Source organism: Engraulis encrasicolus, chromosome 15 (genome assembly GCF_034702125.1).
Source record: "Engraulis encrasicolus isolate BLACKSEA-1 chromosome 15, IST_EnEncr_1.0, whole genome shotgun sequence".
Taxonomy (NCBI): domain Eukaryota; kingdom Metazoa; phylum Chordata; class Actinopteri; order Clupeiformes; family Engraulidae; genus Engraulis; species Engraulis encrasicolus.
This window is the reverse complement of record NC_085871.1, coordinates 43,830,303-43,849,666: the sequence shown is the minus strand read 5'-3', so window position 1 is coordinate 43,849,666 and position 19,364 is coordinate 43,830,303. Positions and strand designations below refer to the sequence as shown.

Here is a 19,364-nt window from a genome sequence, read left to right as displayed (position 1 = left end):
CATTGGTAATGAAAAGAGTTGTTGGCATCACAATACCTGAATTCATGACCTCTGAAACAAACTTAGAGATCAGAAAATTATCTTATTTGGCATTGCAATGTTTTGAAGGATTTAATATGAACTGGTAAAAATGGTGACTGATGGAGGAGCATAAAAATGACTCCCGTTTCTAGGGAATCTCTCGTCTCGGCTGAGCAGAAACACAAAATGGAGGACACAGTGGGAGAGGAGACACACACACACACACACACGCTCGCACGCACGCACGCACGCACGCACGCACGCACGCTCGCTCGCACACACACACACACACACACACACACGCTCGCACACACACACACGCTCGCACACACACACACACACACGGGTGTAATTTTAGGTGTGGATGTGGAGGACATGTCCATACCACTTTTGAGATTAACCTAGTTTATCCTCACCACCTTTTCCAAAAATATAATGGAAAGAATAGTTCACAAAGACAATTTACCATAAGGTCCCCACCACTTTCAAAGCCAAATATACACCTTTGCACACACAGACACACAGACACATACACAGACACACAGACACAGACACAGACACAGACACACACACACACACGCAGACACACAATCAAGAGGCGACAAGAAGGCAGGTAAGAATTTCAAGCCTCAGTGTATTGCTTGTTGTAATGTACAAGAAAGCATTCATTGAAAAATCAAAACAACCCCAACCTCCCCTAACCTGGTTCTCACGCGATGGTTGTTACCAACCATCTGGAACATTGACAATGGCTTAGCTCTGGAAAGGCGCGGGTGTGTTCAAAATAGCCCGAACCTGATTGGAGAATTCACATGGCTGTTTTTGAATCACTACTACTACTTCAAACACTGACTTGTATATACCCCGCCCCGAGATCTCGCCCCGCGATTCTGATTGGACCGACCATGAAATATCGGATGCCGTTCGGGCTCGTCTAAGATTTCCAGATCCTCGTGCGAGCTCACGAAGTTTAACGAAGATGCACGAAGCACGAAGGGTCTGCGTGAGAGCCAGGCCACCCCTCCCCTGCCCTCAGTCCCTTGCCTGGTTATATTATCACAGTAAAAAAATTGCTAAGCAAATAAAAAATAGAGGTCATCCAAAATAACAAACTCAAACAAACAATCAGCAATCAAACAAAATAAAACACAAAATAATAAAATCAGACAGAACTGAAACAGTTATGCACAAGTGTCCAGCTGCCATGTCAGACCCAGCTAGTGAAGATAAAGACAGAAGAGTTTTGTCTGGATGCTCAAAACAAGCACCACTTGGTAATAATAATAATAATTAAGATCTTGTAACTTTAGTTAGCACCTCGACCGACCTGACATGAGACCAAAGCCGCAGTGCAGACAGACAGACAGACAGTCTTGGTGCTGCTGACGATAAAGTCATAATATTTAGTCAGGTAGTGACAACAACACTACAGAAGGTGCAGAGAGAGAACTGTGCGGGGGCGGGGGGCGGGGAGCCGAACAGCACGGAGCACCCCACTGCACCCCCCATCCAGCCAGTTCCTTTTGGGGGTTGTAGTACGATATGTCGTTACCATGGTAATGGCTGGTTTGTGTGTGTGTGTGTTCGGGGGGGCTGGTGGGCGGCAGGGTGTCATCAAGAACAGGTGCAACATACAGGTACGTGGTACCTACTTAGAAGGACCCCAGCCAGCACGGACCCACCTACCCACCCAAAGAGAGCACCATGTGCAGTCCTACCAGGGGATTGGGGCTGTGACCCAAGATGGTGGGTCCAGTCTACCAGCCAGAAGTCCCTTTTGTGGACTGCGAATGTGACCATAGGTGCGGCTGCTCCACGCCTGATAGTCCTTTCCTCAGCCCACAATACAATACAGTCCAACGCATGGATGGAGATCCAAACCATAGGCACACGTTCCACCAGACTTTGGCTGCTGTGCCGTGTGCACACACACACACAGCAAGCGAGGGGAGCGGTGGGGGCTGTACAGAAGACACCCACAGCTGTATGTACTGCACTGTACTGCACTGTACTGTACTGTAGTCACCACGACGACACACACACCCCAAGCTTAGCCGACCAACCAGCAGGCGGCGGCGACGACAACGAGGCGGAACCTTGTAGCAGTCCCGTTGGTTGTAGCAGTTAGCCAGCCCGTCCGTGATTGGCTGTGGTGGGTGACATGACAGGCGGACGCCCGCCACCACAACGGCCAATCAAGTTCAAACGTGGTAGGTGTACTCCGTCAGGTAGTCCTTGAGTCTGTTGGGAAGGGGCAGCTCGGTGACGCGCCGCGTGCTCTTGTTGATGGCGATGCGGCACAGGTGCTGTAGCGAAGGCATGGAAGTGTACGCCGGCTTGGTTAGCAACAGCTGCACCGTGCCGTTAGCGTTGGGGCCGAGCGGCGGCGCCGGACCCAAACCCGAACCCGAACCCTGTCCCGTAGTACCACCGGAACCAGAACTGGAACCGGACCCGGAAGTTCCGGAACCGGAACCGGAACTGGAGTTCTGGGAGAGCTTGACGTAGTGCTCCACCAGGTGCACGACGCTGTCGAACTGCTTGAGCTTGGGCTTGAGCAGCACGACGGAGTCCAGCTTGAACTTGCCGTCGCGGTACTCGATGCGCAGGTTGGTGGGGCCGGCGGAGGTCATGGCGGAGATGGTGAAGAGGTAGTCGCGCTGGGAGCTGTCGCGCACCAGGAAGGTGCCCTCGGCCGAGTGCTGCAGGATCTCCTTGGCCTCGCCCGCCGTCAGACGGCCCCAGTACCAGCCTGGTGGAGAGAGGGGAGAGATTGGACAATACAGAGAGACATGTTAATATTATTACCTCCGCCAAGGAGATAACATATTTTTATACATATATTTAAGTCCTTTAGACTTTATTAGTGACAGGACAGTTTGAGAGAGAGAGACCGTAACGTTTGGGAGAGAGTTTGGATTGGCAAAGGACCCGGGCCCAGGAATCGATCACGGGTCAGCCGCGTAGCAGGACGAGTGCCCTACCCTTGAGCCACGACATGGCCCCCAGATAACATACTATAAGTGCAATTGGGCCTACCGTGGCTTAATAGTAGGGCACTCGTTTACTACGCGGCCGACCTGAATTCGAATCCGGCTCGGGTCCTTTTCCAACAACTTCCCCGTCTCTCTCTCCCAACTTGCTTCCTGTCATGACTTCACTATCCTATCGAAATTAGGGATGGAGAAAAATTAAAAAATATCTTAACCGGTTACTGAGACTCATTAACCGGTGGTTAACCGGTTAACCGGTAATCTGAAATGATATAACGTTCGCGTGCCTGATATGCACAGCACTGATTTAAAAATGTATATATTTCTGACATAAGCCTTTTTTTTGCTGCGCAGACAGGACCTGTCATGTCCAGCCAGTGTCACCAGATGGAAAATGCTGAATTATCGTACCAAAACCTCAAAATTATCGTTTTTGGGGGCTTTTTGGGAGGAAATTATCATTATAATTATTATTAATATCATAACTGGTTAACCGGTGGCAGAAAATTTTAACCGGTTAATGTTGATTCGTTTGACTATCAGTTAAACGGTTACCAGTTAACATCCCTAATCGAAAAATAAAAGCAAAACAACTCAAAAACATATAATTAAAAAAAAAAACATAAGTGCAATTAAATCGTTCTTTGGTAGCAGAGAACTTTGAAAATAGGTGTGGTTTTCTGGCCATGGTAATACTGTTGCCTGGTTACCACCAGACCTAATCACTTGGCCATTATGACACACCCATCCCGCTCTCTGATTGGACAGAGACAGGGACTACTGTATGATCTGGTCCGTTTCGCATCATAGCTTCCATACTGTCTTTCAGATCGAAACGATTGTGTAGAACTAAAGGTGGACACCGATGAAGAACTGATTGGTGGAAACCGCTGTCCGTCAAAAAATTAGCTCACGTGGTTGGCTGCCAGTGTCTTGCCAGTCCTCACAACACTGTGTTTATAAACAAAACAAAAAACATCTATACTGCAACAAATACAGCACACAGATACATTTATTTTATCGATTGTGCTTCAACACATTATCGTTTGCTGTTCTGTTGATCTGTACTGTAGCCACACACAGTAGCATAAACTTAATATTTTATCATTTGTGCTTTTCCAGCACACATTTATATTTTATTTGTGTTAAGCAAGTTGAATTGTCTGTCTGTGAAATATGCTGAATTAATCAAATGGATCAGATTTGACAATACAGAGGTGGAGACACACACACACACACACACACACACACACACACACACACACACACACACACACACACACACACACACACACACACACACACACACACACACACAAGGCCATTTTATTCACCATGCAGAATCGCCTGTGTTATCAATTGTGGTATACAACTAAACTTCAAACAAAGGCGTGCTACTCTTACGTGAAATGTCTTATCAAATCCACCATATAATCTGTACAACAGACAAAGCCACACATTCAAAGACCTTAATTGATGGACACGCACGCAAAAGGCCTACAGGCTCTATAGAATTACATAATAGACAAATGACTCCTTTAAAAAAACGAGAATTTCATAATATGCAAATGGAGACTAAAGGGTGTCACGGTCATGCTCTCTCTCTCTCTCTCACACACACACACACACACACACACACACACACACACACACACACGTGAGTGCTCACTCACACATGCATGCGTAAGCACATATACACTCATGGGTGCGCGCGCGTGCACACACACACACACACACACACTGATAGACAGACACACACACGCACACTAACGCATGTGACTGTGACATGCTGGTAGCACACACACACACAACACACATAACACACTGAAAACAGCCGTGTGAATAAAAGGCCCCTGTAAATTGATATCAAGCAGCTTTTCAAATAACAGTCGAAACCAAACACTGCCAAGGGGAGTCCCCTGTGTATCATTTACACAACTGACATCTTTATACAGCACAGAAAAAGTTACAAAGGCCTTTTTCACCACTCTCTTTTCAGAGGGACAAATGTTGTTTACGTATTTTTTATGTCGTTTGTTTATGTTATTTGTGCCTGTCAGTTGTGCTGCATACACACAGTCGTGAGAACATAAGGCCCTGCCCCTGCAATGCGGCTGACCCGGGATCGATTACCGGCCCGGGTCCTTTGCCCACCCCTCCCCGTCTCTCTCCCAATTCGCTTCCTATTCACCTATCACACTGTCCTATCAAATAAAGTCGAAAAAGACCAAAAAAAAGTCTTTAAAAAAATAAATAGAGAACAGGTTCCTGTAAGGTTACACATTTAAAGTGACTGTAGTTGTCACTCATTCTCAAAAGCTGAAGCAAGACTGTGTCTGTATGCATAAAGGGTTTGCTCACTATGTCAAGGTGAACTGTATAAAAAGTGTAATTTGTGCCGTAAGATGTGGTGTGTGTGTGGATTCGTGTGTTGCAACACTTTAAAGGGGCACAAGGCAGGATGACGTCGTTTGCGTGGTGCCCGTGGCATGCCTGGCTCAAAATCTACACCGTAATGAAAAAAAAATGCTGTTTAAATAAACTCGCTGTGAGACAGTTTTTCATCACGTACTGCCAACAGTTGATACTAATCTGAGTACGGTATATGTAAAGCTGTTTCAAATGAAAAGTGTTCCCCACGACACTCCTTCGGACCGTGCTGTCAAAAGTTGCATGTGGGGCTTTCTGACAGCGGACTGTGGAAGCGGTCGCGAGACCCATCGTTCACTTACTAATGACTAGCATAAGCATTGGCTGTCTATGTCCATACTGTCTTATGTCCATGTATGAGTACTGTCTATGTCCATACTGTCTATGTCCTTACCTAGATTAGTCTATGTCTGCATGGGAAAGCAAGAAACGTAATTTAAAATTCTTTGTATGACCAGTGCATGTAAAGAAATTGACAATAAAACCAACTTGACTTGACTTGACTTGACTTGACTTCTGACAGCGGACTGTGGAAGCGGTCGCGAGACCCATCGTTCACTTACTAATGACTAGCATAACCGCAGAAATACACCAGCGGCGATCTGAGCGAGTCGCGCGACGGAAGTAATTGACTTTGTATTGAGTCGAGAGACAAAAGCGATTCTGGAGACTAGAGCGATTTGCGCGACTAGCGCGACAATTTGAAGTTGAAATCTTTTCAACTTTCTATGACGCGGTTCGGCGACAAGCCGCGACAGCCAATGACTGTATAGAGGTCAGTGACCACAGCCAATGGGAATGCTTGAATGCTTTGCCTTCTGCCTGTACGGACATACTCTAGTCTCCTCAATCTCTCGTATCGCTTGCTGCTACACTCTGTCGCTTGAATCGCGTCGCCGCTGGTGTATCTCTGCGGTAAGCATTGGCTGACTGGGGACTGTGATTAATTCACCTTTTAATCCTATCTGGAGCCCCTTTAAGTGCTCTGTATGACTAACAAGTGGTGTGTGTGTTGGAACATCTAAAATTGCCATGATGACTGAAGCGGTGTGTGTGTGTGTGTGTGTGTGTTGTAAGATTTAAAATTGCCATAGCTGAAGTGGTGTGTGTGTGTGTGTGTGTGTGTGTGTGTGTGTGTGTGTGTGTGTGTGTTGGAACATTTAAAATTGCCATGATGACTGAAGCGGTGTGTGTGTGTGTGTGTGTGTGTGTGTGTGTGTGTGTGTGTGTGTGTGTGTGTGTGTGTGTGTGTGTGCGTGTGTATAAACGAGCCCACTGGAGTGTGACTAGGCCTGGCGCCCGCCCGTGCAGGACCTGACTCCGGGCACATTCCATCACAAATCATAAAGTGCAGTGATGCTTAGTGTGACAAGCGCTGCTTACAGTACAGGGGGGTGTTTCTCAAAAGCGTAGTTGTTAGCATTTAGCAACTTGTGAATAGTGAATTGCATTCCAAACAACAGTTTTGAGAAATGCACCCCAGATGGGTCCACAGCAGGGCTTGACATTCATTTTTTTGCTCACTCGTTTCCAACCGTAGGCCATAGTGGCTTGTGGTTTTCCAGAGAGACTAGCCATTCAGCCTTTCTTCTTCTTTTTAAAAAAGATATTTTGGTATTTTGCGACTTTATTTGACAGGACAGTTTGAGAGGTGGACAGTAAGCGAATGGGGAGAGAGACGGGGAGAGGTCGGCAAGTGACCCAGGCCAGGAATTGAACCCGGGTCGGCCGCATGGCAGACACGTGCTGTACTGGTTGGCCACGGCAGGGCCCATTCAGCCTTTCTACTAGACATAGTTTTGTTGTCAGTACTTTTTAGACATATTTTCTTTACCACGATACATCTGCGCTGAGAAAATGAATTGATAAAACAAGTCAGTGCTATAAACATAGTGTGTTAAATTAAACTAGAATATCAGACAAATAGAATCTGAATGATATTAACCTAAATATAACACAATGTACAAAAACAGGATATATGCTACTGAGATATGTCATATCCAAGAAGAAGTTACCTGCCAACGTGACTAGTAAGACTTAATTGTTAACTTGCGATCATTAGAAACTGTCAAAACGGTGGTGAAACGGCATAGACGCAGCAGTCAGGCTCATGAGAGTCAAGATTTTTTTCAATTAAAATGTTGGTAAGTTAGAGTTCAATTCTAATGCCACATGAAAGTCTTATATTTTAAATACACCTAATTTCATGTTTTTATGTGCTTCGGAGGCTGAGATCATTCCATTTTTATTGGCTGAGGGCACCTTTTCCCGAAAATGGCGTAGGCATTTAGCAGGTCTTTTTTGCAGGTGATTTAGGCATCAATGGGTTAAAAACGATGGTGAAGCGTCTTCAGAAAAGGAAAAAAATGCGACCTGAAAATTGAAGCCTCAATAAATAAGTAATGAGGAAATGGTTTTCTAGGTTCCTGAGCTGTGACTTCCTCTGGTTATTTCCAACACACCTGCCAGGCTGAGTCGTGCAAAAAGCTTTCACATTTAAAGTGATACTGTGTGTGGCAGGGGTTGTATGCCTGAGTGGCTACTCCCATTTTACTGGATTGTATGTTTTCTTACCTGGCCAGGGACTGCAGATGGAAATTAGCTATTAGCTATAATCTGATGCAGGTCATCTTTTTACTATGTAACTAATGTACTTTGCACATGGTCCTTGATGAAATAAACCAATAAACTAAACTAAACTAAACCGTTCTCTGGGTATGGCAGTGCAAATCTTACCTCTAAGATAGCAGCTAACATTGAGTCCTATGAGACCAGGTGGCGGCTAACTGGTCTCATAGGACTCAATGTTAACAGCTAGCTTGAAGGTAAAATTTGCACTGCCATACCCAGAGAACGGTCAAAAGTACAGGAGAACAGTAAAACCCTATCATTTAACTCAAGGGGGGGGGTTGTTAAATAAGCTTATTTCCAATAATGGGACAGTATCACTTTAAGGTTTGACAAGACCAAAACAATCCCTAATCTCTAAGCCATAGACTTTGTTGTGTCACAATGGTAGGTGGTTGAATTGCTTGAGGTCACAGAGCGAAACTTCGCAAGTAAAAACTCTGCAAATGTGAACAGTGCACGGGAGCTTCTTTGTCTCTATACGTTGGTGAAGCAGTGGATCCACTCCTACGCACTAGGGCTGTAACGATACACTCAACTCACGATTCGGTTTGTATCACGATTCATGACCTGTGGTTCGATACACCCCTCAATTTTACATTTGCCAACATTATAATCTTTATGAATAAAAACTATGATAGTTCAAGGTGGAATAGGTTACACGAGGCTACAAATAATTTGTAAAAGTTTCTATATAATAATGATGATGCTTGGAAGCACTATCACTTCATACAGTATATCACGAAAGTGAATACACCCCTCACAGTTTTTCAGATTTTTGAGTATATCTTTTCATAGGAAAGCGTTACAGAAATTTCACTTTGATACAATGATTAGTGACCTTTTAACAACATATTTAACCACTTAAATTTCTTGTTCACTCAGAAAAAAACAAAATACAGCCATTAATGTTTGAACATGTACTCACAAAAGTGAGTACACCCCAGATTAAAATCCGGTAGAGAGGGGGCTGTGTTGGCTCGAATCGTCTCGAAATGAAACGAAATGAAAAGGGATGAAAGGGGAGGTCATCAGTGTGCGTTTCAACCTTTCTTTGCATTGAACTTTTACATTTTGAGTCTGCATCTGGCTTAAAGAGATTGGTGTGAGATTTGAATGCAATCCTATGGAGAATATCATGATCTGCTTCAGTAGTCACAGTGCATGATGACATGCATGTTTCTTTTAGGTGTAGTTCAGATTACCAATGTTGACAGCATTCATGCATCCATAAACCATGTCAGTCCCACTACCATGCTTGGCTATTGAGAGGGTACACCTTTTTTGTAAAACTCACTTGTTTACCACCACACATGCTTGACACCATCTAAAGTATATTTGTTTACCTTGGTCTCTTCAGATCACACGACATGGTTCCAGTGATCCACATCCTTGGTCTGTTCATCTCTCTTGAGACCAAGATAAACAAAATTGCTTTATATGGTCTCAAGCATGTGTGGTGGTTAACAACTGAGTTTTACACTTGGGCACAGAGTAATGTACTGCCAGTGTTCTGTAAAATTATCCTACATGTAATTTTATCCTACAAAGCCCCACTGCGCATGCGCAGAGCATGAAGCGCCATTTTACGTAATTTACCGGAATTTTATCCTACATCATCAGCTGTGTGCAGTACTAGCGGATAAACGGAGTACTTTGGTTAAAAACAAAACACAAGTTTTGAATGAGGAATGCATGCAATGGTATTTCTCTGTTACCTTCCAACATTTTGGTTAAAGAATGCTCAAATACGAGATCAAGTAAGTCTGTAGCCTCTTCTGCAAGCATCAGAACAAGCATAGCCTCGTTGAATCGTCAGGACGTCCTACATTAACATGGTGGCTATAAGCATATTCTGACGTTTTTGTTTGGGTTCTGATCATTTTTCAGAGTTCAGAGTTGTTGGACGTTGCGGAAGCATGTAAGAACAATGACATTTTGGGAAAAATCTGGAAAAGTTGTTGAACAGACATGTCTGACGTCTATGGCTTTGGCGATGTAGGATAGTTTGACAGACATGTCTGACAGAAAGTCCTACGTAGGAAAAAATGACAATGTAGGAAGATCTGGCAGAACACCGGTACGGTTGCCAGATGTGACTGATGATTTCCAGCCCAGTAAAAGCAATAAAAATCGCCTGAAAGGCACTGACAGAATCCTGCCCGACTTGAACCAAATTCTATTGAATTCTACAGCCATAAATCCACAGAAAAATCTACCCACTTCCTTTTCTTTGTAACTGCAGATGGTCATCCGACCTTAACCGCATTACATAATTGGGCGGGAAATTGCCCAATCGGGCACCCCAGACTGTGGCGGTTGGGAGGGAAAGAGGTTTACTAACATTCCACTTTGGGCTTATGCGGTACACAACCAGTAGTAACTAGTAAAGTTCCACACAGTGCTTTGTGTCTGTGCGTTGTGTTTACTGATTTGTTAACAACATTGTGCAATATACATGGAATGGATTAGCAGTGTAGTTTTCTTGGAAGGCTAATAAACAGCATGAATGGACTTTAGGTGGTGATTCATGTCCAAGAAACGTGTCGAGCTTTCCCCCTTATCTGGCAGATAGCTGAGGTACATGCCTTTAGGCTGAGGAATGTGTGCTCTCCGATTGCTTTCTAGGTAACGCTGTAATCTAAGAATCCTTACTTGGAAATTCAAGCTTTGTGGTCTTAAATAGACGGTGATTGACATTTGGTGGGGTGGAATGATTTGACACACCAGATGTACCTGAATTTTTCTGCACAGTCCCTAATCTTTGTTGGTCTATGCTCTGCGAAAACTCACACTGTACCCAACTTTTCCAAGCTAAAACATGACTGTACAAATAGAAATATCCCTATATGCGAGGGCAATACAGAGAAATGCCACAGATTTTCAACAATGACATCTGGTCACGTATTCATAAAGCCGCCAAATTGATGCGAATCACTTGAATGGAAACACGACTACTAATATTTATGTGAAGCATTTGCATTAATGTAGTGTGTGTGTGTGTGTGTGTGTGTGTGTGTGTGTGTGTGTGTGTGTGTGTGTGTGTGTGTGTGTGTGTGTGTGTGCGTGCGTGTGTGTGTGTGTGTGAGAGAGAGAGAGAGAGGGGTGGGACCTAGGCAGGCATGCTGCACTGGTGCAAAGCATATCTGGGAGTGAGGGGTGGAGCAGGACACTGAGCAGTAAAAGTTAATTTTCTATGTTACTGGGTGTTCTACGCTCCACTATTCCAGGATATGTCTTGGGGTCATTGCACCACACACACTTCCATTTACTCCCTCTGGCTCTCTCTCACACACACACACACACACGCACACGCACACTGGGTTTCCCCCAGCACTTTATTGCTAAGGCGGCCACCTTGTCAAGAAATACCTACCATCTTGACTAGGTCCCCTGAAAAGAAAAGATATTATGCAACATATTTCATGTTGTGAATGTAATTCCTTAAGTTGCTTACCCCCAAAAAATACTTGTAACGCCACACCACCTTGATTAAGAAAAACTCTGGGGGAAACACTGCCACACACACACACACACACACACACACACACACACACACACACACACACACACACACACACACACACACACACACACACACACACACACACAAAACCAGGGGTGGGAAACCTTTTTCATTCGAGGGGCCACTTCAAATTCCTCCAAGGGCTGTACTATGAACACAAACCAGGATTTCCCTCTTGCCCTTTAGGCCTATATTGAAGATGGCCACGTTCAAAACAGACCCAACCTTCTCTAGGCCCCCTGAATATAACGATATTGTATTGCAAATGTAATTTCGAAAATTATTTTACAAAATGTGTCATATTTCATGTGAAGCTGCCTAATATTAATATCATATAGGGGCCGGTTGAAACGGTCTCAAGGACTGTAAGCAGCTCTCGAGACATAGGTTCCCCACCCCTGCAGTAAACCAACGCCTGTGAGCACAAGCAGAAACTGACTATCCCTACCAATCCAAACCTCAGTCTGAAGTACAAACAAGCAACGTTGTCCATTATTAAGCAATGTTGTTCATGCGGACAGTTCAAGGCTCTTTTCAACACAAAATAGGCCTAACTCTTTTCTTTTCTAACATCTGACATTTTCCTTGTGCTGCAGATTGTAATTAAATCAGATCTGATGAAGCATCTAAGATGAATGTAAAATGACTGTAAGGGTTAACGTTCGGCGAGAAGGTCGCTACCGTGGAATAGCAGCACGACAGAGAGAATCTAGACCCCGACGCGGAGCGGAGGGGTCTTGTTCTCTCTGAAGTGCTGCTATTCCACAAAGCGACCGACTCGCCGAAAGTTAACCCGCTTATTATATGGATATACTTAAATGATTCACACATGGCGGGGACATTTCTTTAGACCTATTTAATGTTAAGATTGTTGCTGTGCAAAACAAAACAGTGCCGTTGTGGAACACCGCTAGGCAACAGCTAGGTAGCCAGGACAGGTGTTGTCTATCACAGCAGCTGATTAGAGTGACAAAAGACCGGACCCCCTGCGGAGTGATATGAAACATTCGCTTTAGCCCTCGACTTGTATACAAGCCAGTGGCTTTAGCAGTGAACGTCTTGTTGCCATTGACAGCGGTAGCCAGGACAACGGGTGCTGTCTATCACAGCAGCTGATTAGAGTCTTGTTGAAAAGTCGCTTTAGCAGTGAAAAGTCTTGTTGCCATTGACAGCGGTCTGTTATAGACCAACCCGTCCGTTATCGAAAAATAACAGACGTCCGAACGTTGGGGAGCCCCGTTGAAATGAATGGAGCATTCGACAGGTGACGTCACAACCATATAATAATGTAATATAATATCTGTGCCATGGAGGACAGAGGCAGGTCTTTAATCTGCTCTGCTATATAGCAGTATTAGTGTTACTACAGTGGTTATGACAGAAAATTGTTGGCCAAAATGTTAAACAGCGATGAATTGATCAGATGTGCAGCAGTCTTAAGTAGGCCTACTTTAGACGCTGCATAAGGTATTCTGAAACCAAGATACGGCATATTCCAAATGTCGAGAAAATTAACAACTTGACTGGACTTCATGTACCCAGGACAATTCCAAGGAGCACGCCCGCACACCCACATGCAGGCGCACACACACTGCCTCAAGGCTTTTCCACGAATGCAAGCTACCGTGAGACTGAATATAGCTTGGTGCAGCGATTGAAAAAAAATATAATCGAGACAGATAAATAGCCTATTCACATGCCAGCAACAGATCGCTGTCATCGGCTGGCTCTGGCTATGACGACAGTAGCGCACAGACTAATGTTAATAAATGGTTAACTTATCATTGTTATTACAACCACTGCTCAGGATATCAACACGTTCTGTGAGACAAGTGGAGAAATGCATCCGATAGAATGCATTTCTTATTTGGTCCTTTTAATCAGACGAATATGCTTCAAAATGATAAGTTTGAGGTTTGATAAAATTATATTGTATAGAGTTTCCCTATGTAATAATCTACCCTGCACACCGTCCTCGACAATTCTGGGACTGTTTTTGCACCCAGACAATCCTTGAGAAACATTTAATGTTTTGGGTCATGCAATAAATAAACAAATCACTTAAACAAAGAAGGGTGTGTGCATTGTCTGCAATAGCCTACAGTAGGCTATGCACGCCATCAAAGTCTACTTTGCAGGATTATTTCTGAATGACGCCAACGAAGAAACGCTGCGTAACCGTTTACGCACCTGTATTCTTCAGGTCCCGCATGGCAGAGGCGACACGACTCTGGTCTGCGTCGACAGCCCGGCCCTCGGTGTCCGATCTCCGGTTGTTATCGATGTTTTCAGATGAGTGGCAAGTCATTGGAATAGTTAGGGCCCCCCGGCAGCAGCAGCAGCAGCAGCACCCCACAGAAGAGCGCACATCCAACAAAATCGTTGCGGCGTCCCCTTACAGTAAAAGCCAAGAGTGTCGCTCCCTCGCACAAAACAGTTCCTTGGCTCCCGAAAGGAATCCCTTTCTTAGTCCGTCAAAGCCATGTGCCCAGCTTGCCTTTCTGTCTGCAAATGAGAAAATGCAATGATCAGACGACGACGTGCAGACAATTAAGCCATCTACGTTCGAACATCAATTGCTTCACACCAGTCCAAGCAACGCTGAATATCCGTTTGTTTTGTCTGGTTAAATGTTAACGGGTGGGAACATCAATACTACTAGCTAACCAATCCAGGCGTCCATGTGAGCAATTGGACGTGTAATGGGAGTTCAAGGCGGAATGGGTCTACAGTGTGGTTACCATACTAGTAGGCTACACATCTTTGTTCCCAAATGCAACCCACATATGCGCTCGAGGCATTAAGCCGTAGTGGGCGTATACTGTAGGCTGACCTTGTTTTTTTTTTTTAAAGAAAAGAATAAAAAAATGTGCAGATTCACATGACAAAATAATTAAGATGAATAGGTTGTGTGGCTTACAATCCATTTACAACTTGTGATAGGCATATCACTCTATTATGACTGAATGTTCGATTAGTCTGAGTTACTCGCGGCAGACACAATCTGTGTGCGTGCGCCTGTCAGATGGAGAAATGAAGTAGTAGGCCATAGGCTAAAGCGAAGTTTCTATACGATGTAGGCCTATTGAACATTATAACGAAACCGTTATCTTTCAGTCGCTATCTACATCAGGAAATCCGTCAGGGAACAGCTAGGGGACGTGTGTGTGTGTGTGGGGGGGGGGGGGTGTCGCGATAAGATTAGAGCTTAGACTCTGTTAGTCGGCGATAATCAGGGATCATGAGAGAGTTGTTGAGAGCTACTTCAGACGCCTGAAGAGACACCCCGTAGGCCTATATCAGTATTAATAAAATAAAATAAAATAATGAAAAATAAATAATCCAACAACACAGTCTTGAGGACGGGGTATAGGCCTATAAGACGAACGTCCCTCCTGTTTGTCCGGTAACCGGTTCCAATTGAAATCATTAGATAAGCAGTCCGCACATTTTGAACAAGGGGTCTATTTAGACAATTTAACAATAACAGAAAAAACAGCTAGGCCTAGGCTATACAATCTTAAAAATAATACATATAACTGCTTTGTACCCTGACATTTTGTGGTGTGTATGCCTATGTGTGTTTTGAAAGAGGTTAGGCTGGGGCAGTGCTCTAGTAAAGCTTTAATTCCGAGTAGCGTCCCTGCGCAATGGGGCAGTGCATTCTGCGAACTACCACTAACAAGCCTATTGGAAATCGCAATGACAGCGCTCATTGTAAACGATCGCTTACCACATGGGGAAAACACGTTGGCTGGCTGGCAATTGCACTTTCGGCATTAACATGTTGGCTTTACAACGCTATTAGGCTATTTGTGCAAATCAACTGGAAGTCAAAAACATGTTGGTCTTGGTCTACAAATGAGAAGCCTATGGCACGTTTGTTAATTTGGCACGGACTGTCAGACCAGATGTCAGTTTAATCAGCACTGTTCAATGCAGGTTAAACAAAAAAAGAGACACTAATTTGCATAGGCCTACTATGAGCTAGCCAAAATAAAGAACTGAACTCTTCCAACGACTGTCACACTTCATTCATGTCCTATCCATATCAGGTAGAGCCAGGGCCGCGTTAACCCTCGCCGGGACCCGGTGCAGACGCAATCCGGGGCCCCTACACCACATTATAATGAGCCATAGCCATATTCAAAACGCATAAAACAACCCAGGCTACACGTTCTACTCCAACACAAAAAAAGGGTGCGCGGAACCCCCTGCTGAGTTCACCAGTCGCAACGCAAGCCATTGGAAGCCTAGCCAGCTGACAGGGAGGAGATTCTGTGCACTACCGTTTAGCAGAGTAAACGTCGGTTCAGCTAGAACTACCAAACAGAAGCACAACCAAAAGTCTCTTATTTTTGCTACGTTGCTGCCGACCAATTTGTCGAATCGAAACCGTCGTGGGAAACACGTGTTAATTAATGTAACTTCCAATGGCCTTGGAAAGACTGGCTGTCTGTCAAAGGAAAGTATAGCCTACTCAGTCAGCTGTCGCTTGACGCGAGGAAGGGGAATCCCCTTAGCAGCGAACCACAGCAAAGTGAAGCTGTCACGAATTCCCCTCAAAATGTACCATAAAGGCTACCAATTAAGAAGTCAGCGGTTTTCATCTATATGGTGCATTACAATGCAATAGTGTGCAATCATTGCAGTAGATTACGGTGCAAACTCGTAGGCCAAATGTTTAGATGTGTGGATGTGGATGTATCACGCAAGTTTTTTTCCCCTCCCAGATACTTGCTAACTGAACAATCCGCGAGTGGTACCCAGGCATGTTTTAACTGAACACAAAGCCGAACGCAAAGATATACGCTGACAGAGCATCGACATTAGACCTATTACAGTGCTTTAGGGAAATGGCCATAACATTGCTTTAGGAAAATGCGACTAGCCTATATCATTTTAGTGTTTGCTAGATTGGCTTGCCCTGTTGTTGTCGTCAGATTGTCAGAACTTTGATTGCTGGTTGGTGCACTTGCTACGTAGCATTATTGTGAACACTTTTTAAAAAACACCTCAGAAGTGGTCCTCGCCGCGCCATGCAAGACTTTTGTTTCGCGAATGCAGTTGGATGCGTGATTTATTTCCCCATGTTTTAACAATAGAATAAGATAAAGTTAGGTTGGTGTGCTGTGCTTTGTTTGCTTAGCTTAGGCCTACATGATTGCACAAGTCCATGATCGCTATGCAACAATTACAAAAAGCAATTATAACACTGACATTACAAAAATGGATAACGTTGCCAACCTTCTCTTCAATGCGTTAATCCATGCCGGGCTGAAGTTTATCCGTACAATCTGAAGCAAGTGCTGACGCCGAGTTTCTCACATCTTTTTTAGACAGTAGCCCATCATCAAACTATAAAATTATTGACCACCGTTTTCACTGGTGGCACACAACCAGAAGCATCTGACTGAAATGATAAGTTCCGACCTCCAATTCCTGCGTGCATGCAGAGGCGATTCTAGGCTCAGTAGGGGGGCCAAGCGAAGATTAAAAAGAAAGAACACTTGTAACAAATCGCCACTACTGTTCCCCAGCTACAGTCTTGGGGGCCCAAGCTGCCTGTCTAGCCTGGTGACAAGATATGCATATGCGCCTCTGCTTGCCTACGGATGGCGAAATGCGTCAAAAGTACAATTGATTGTCTCAAAATATCGTTTCATATTTTCCAATCTCACGACGTCCGGGGCCCCCTCTAGTGGCGGGGCCCGGTGCTGCAGCACCGGTTGCACCATATGATAACGCGGCCCTGGGTAGAGCACTTACCCTTCACTGCGAGGGCTTCGCATTGCCTTCAACGGAGAATATAAAAAGGTCCATATCGTTTGAAAGGAGCTTCTCTACTAGCCAAATATTCGCAATACAATGGGTCTACTGACCCAACGTTAACCTGCAATGGCGATCCAGCCCAATGTGCGGCAGTCATTTAGGCTACAAAGTAAAGTCGCTGAATAGATACATCCTGTCGCTGTCTTTGGAACTGCCACAGACATTCAGCCACAATGTAACTAAACCAGCGCCCATTGTGTCAGCGTCGCTGGCATGCCCGCCACCGCATCGCAGTAAACTGACTAGCAAAATGACACTACGAAACAATAAAGACAAGCAATGTAGGCTTCTCGACTTCACGAGCAGTGTCAAATGCTGCTGAGAGGGGGGGAGTCACAACAACGTCGCTGCGGGCGTGCAGGGGACAGACACGCAAATCCGCCTTGAACTCCCTCCTATAGGCTATATTACCCACCGATGGGAGACTATAAAACTAGCTGACATAATAGACTATACCTATCTCACGTCAAGGTAAACGCAATTCGGACACTACAGCGCGGTTTCTGCACTCCTGGGTATTTGTTGATAATAACACGGGCTAATGCATATTAAACAGATCAATACACCGAAGGACGAGTTCCAGGAACTTTCCAGGAATCGTGTGACGTAGTACTTCAGCGCGAGCGCTCTTAAGGTGGCGGGACACAAATACATTGGAAATGGAACTCGCCACTGTAATAATTACAAAGCAAAAGTTTCATGTTGATTAACTAAATGCTGGATAATTGTTATATGGATTGCGTTTATCAATGTATGCCCGTCAAAAAAAAATCGGATTGCAAGTGCCACCATTGATTTACACCCAAACTGCGAGCACCTTAAGAGGCGAAAGTGATCTGTTGATCTTTCGCCTGATTTATGCGCGTCTAGCCTTCCCAATACGGGTTTACTCCTTATTTAAACATAGAAGCAACGATTGTTTGGCAGATTCATATTTGTGAACTGTTATCAGTTTGAATTAAATCCGTTTTGTCTCAAACAATCAGTGCATTCTCCCGGAAAACTGTGAGGCGAGAAAAAAAACCTAAATGTCAAGCACTCATTGTCATTCCTCGTGTCCTTTAGGAACCAACTGCAACATGACAACAGAAACACGGCAAAAACCTTTCCGATGTACATATAGCACTTTAGCTATTTTCCCTCCTTCAACACATACCTCACGGGACAGAAATACCCAGCATAACTTGGACTGTTGGCCATTCGGAGAGAGAGAGAGAGAGAGAGAGAGAGAGAGAGAGAGAGAGAGAGGGAGGGAGAGAGAGATTCTTGGAAAATCTGTAACGAGGAACCGACGGTGCTGCTTGATCGCATTTCGCCTTTGCCATATCACCTCCGCGAGGTGATACTGTACCACAAGCAAACTGAGGTATACAATTACAGTAACTAGTCCACAGATTACATGCTGGTGGTCGTGGCCAATCGTCAAGAGCCACCATACTACTAACTAACACAAAATCACGAAACACAACATTGTCATTGAATAAGGGAAAGCGAGATTGTTGTGACCTCGTGCCCTGTAGCCTACTTAACCCTGTTAGTGGATGGGCTAAATTAGACTCAACCGAGAAAGCACATTAGCCTTATCTGCGAGTCCGTGCTAAATCTTTCACTTTATGCTTCTGTGGTGGTCGCTGAATTTCGGAATATCTAATTGAAGTACAGTCACTTACGATGGTAGTCACACTCACACACATTGTTGTGGTTGGCAGAGCTTTTTTTGGTTGTTGTCGGTCGAAGAAGTCTGTTGTGCGTCTCTGGGGCTCTGTGATTCTGAATACAGCACTGCCACCTTGCGGTAGAATTAGAGTAAGACGTGTGTTGCAAGCATATGAACAACAGTGGCAATGTATCAAGAAGGCCCCATGTCTTACTCTATCAGAGAGTATATATTTAAGCACTTCTGAATCGTGAGTGAATAGTAATATGTGTATCGT

The 19,364-nt window shown here is 44.6% G+C and overlaps 1 protein-coding gene across 3 annotated transcripts; it reads right to left on the bottom strand.

Annotated features, from left to right (window-relative positions):
• Positions 1-635: 635 nt before the first annotated feature.
• socs2 (suppressor of cytokine signaling 2) lies at positions 636-19,121 on the bottom strand. 3 transcript variants are annotated; one of them, XM_063217539.1, is made up of 3 exons: positions 19,101-19,121; positions 13,789-14,103; positions 636-2,773 (listed from the first exon to the last, which is right to left on the bottom strand). In XM_063217539.1, exons 2-3 carry the CDS (start codon positions 13,904-13,906, stop codon positions 2,223-2,225), a joined length of 669 nt encoding a protein of 222 aa, XP_063073609.1. In that variant the 5' UTR covers positions 13,907-14,103; positions 19,101-19,121; the 3' UTR covers positions 636-2,222. The 3 variants fall into 3 exon arrangements, with proteins under 3 accessions (XP_063073609.1, XP_063073607.1, XP_063073608.1); XM_063217537.1 differs by lacking the exon at positions 19,101-19,121 and adding an exon at positions 17,368-17,985; XM_063217538.1 differs by lacking the exon at positions 19,101-19,121 and having other exon boundaries at positions 13,789-14,373.
• Positions 19,122-19,364: the final 243 nt, after the last annotated feature.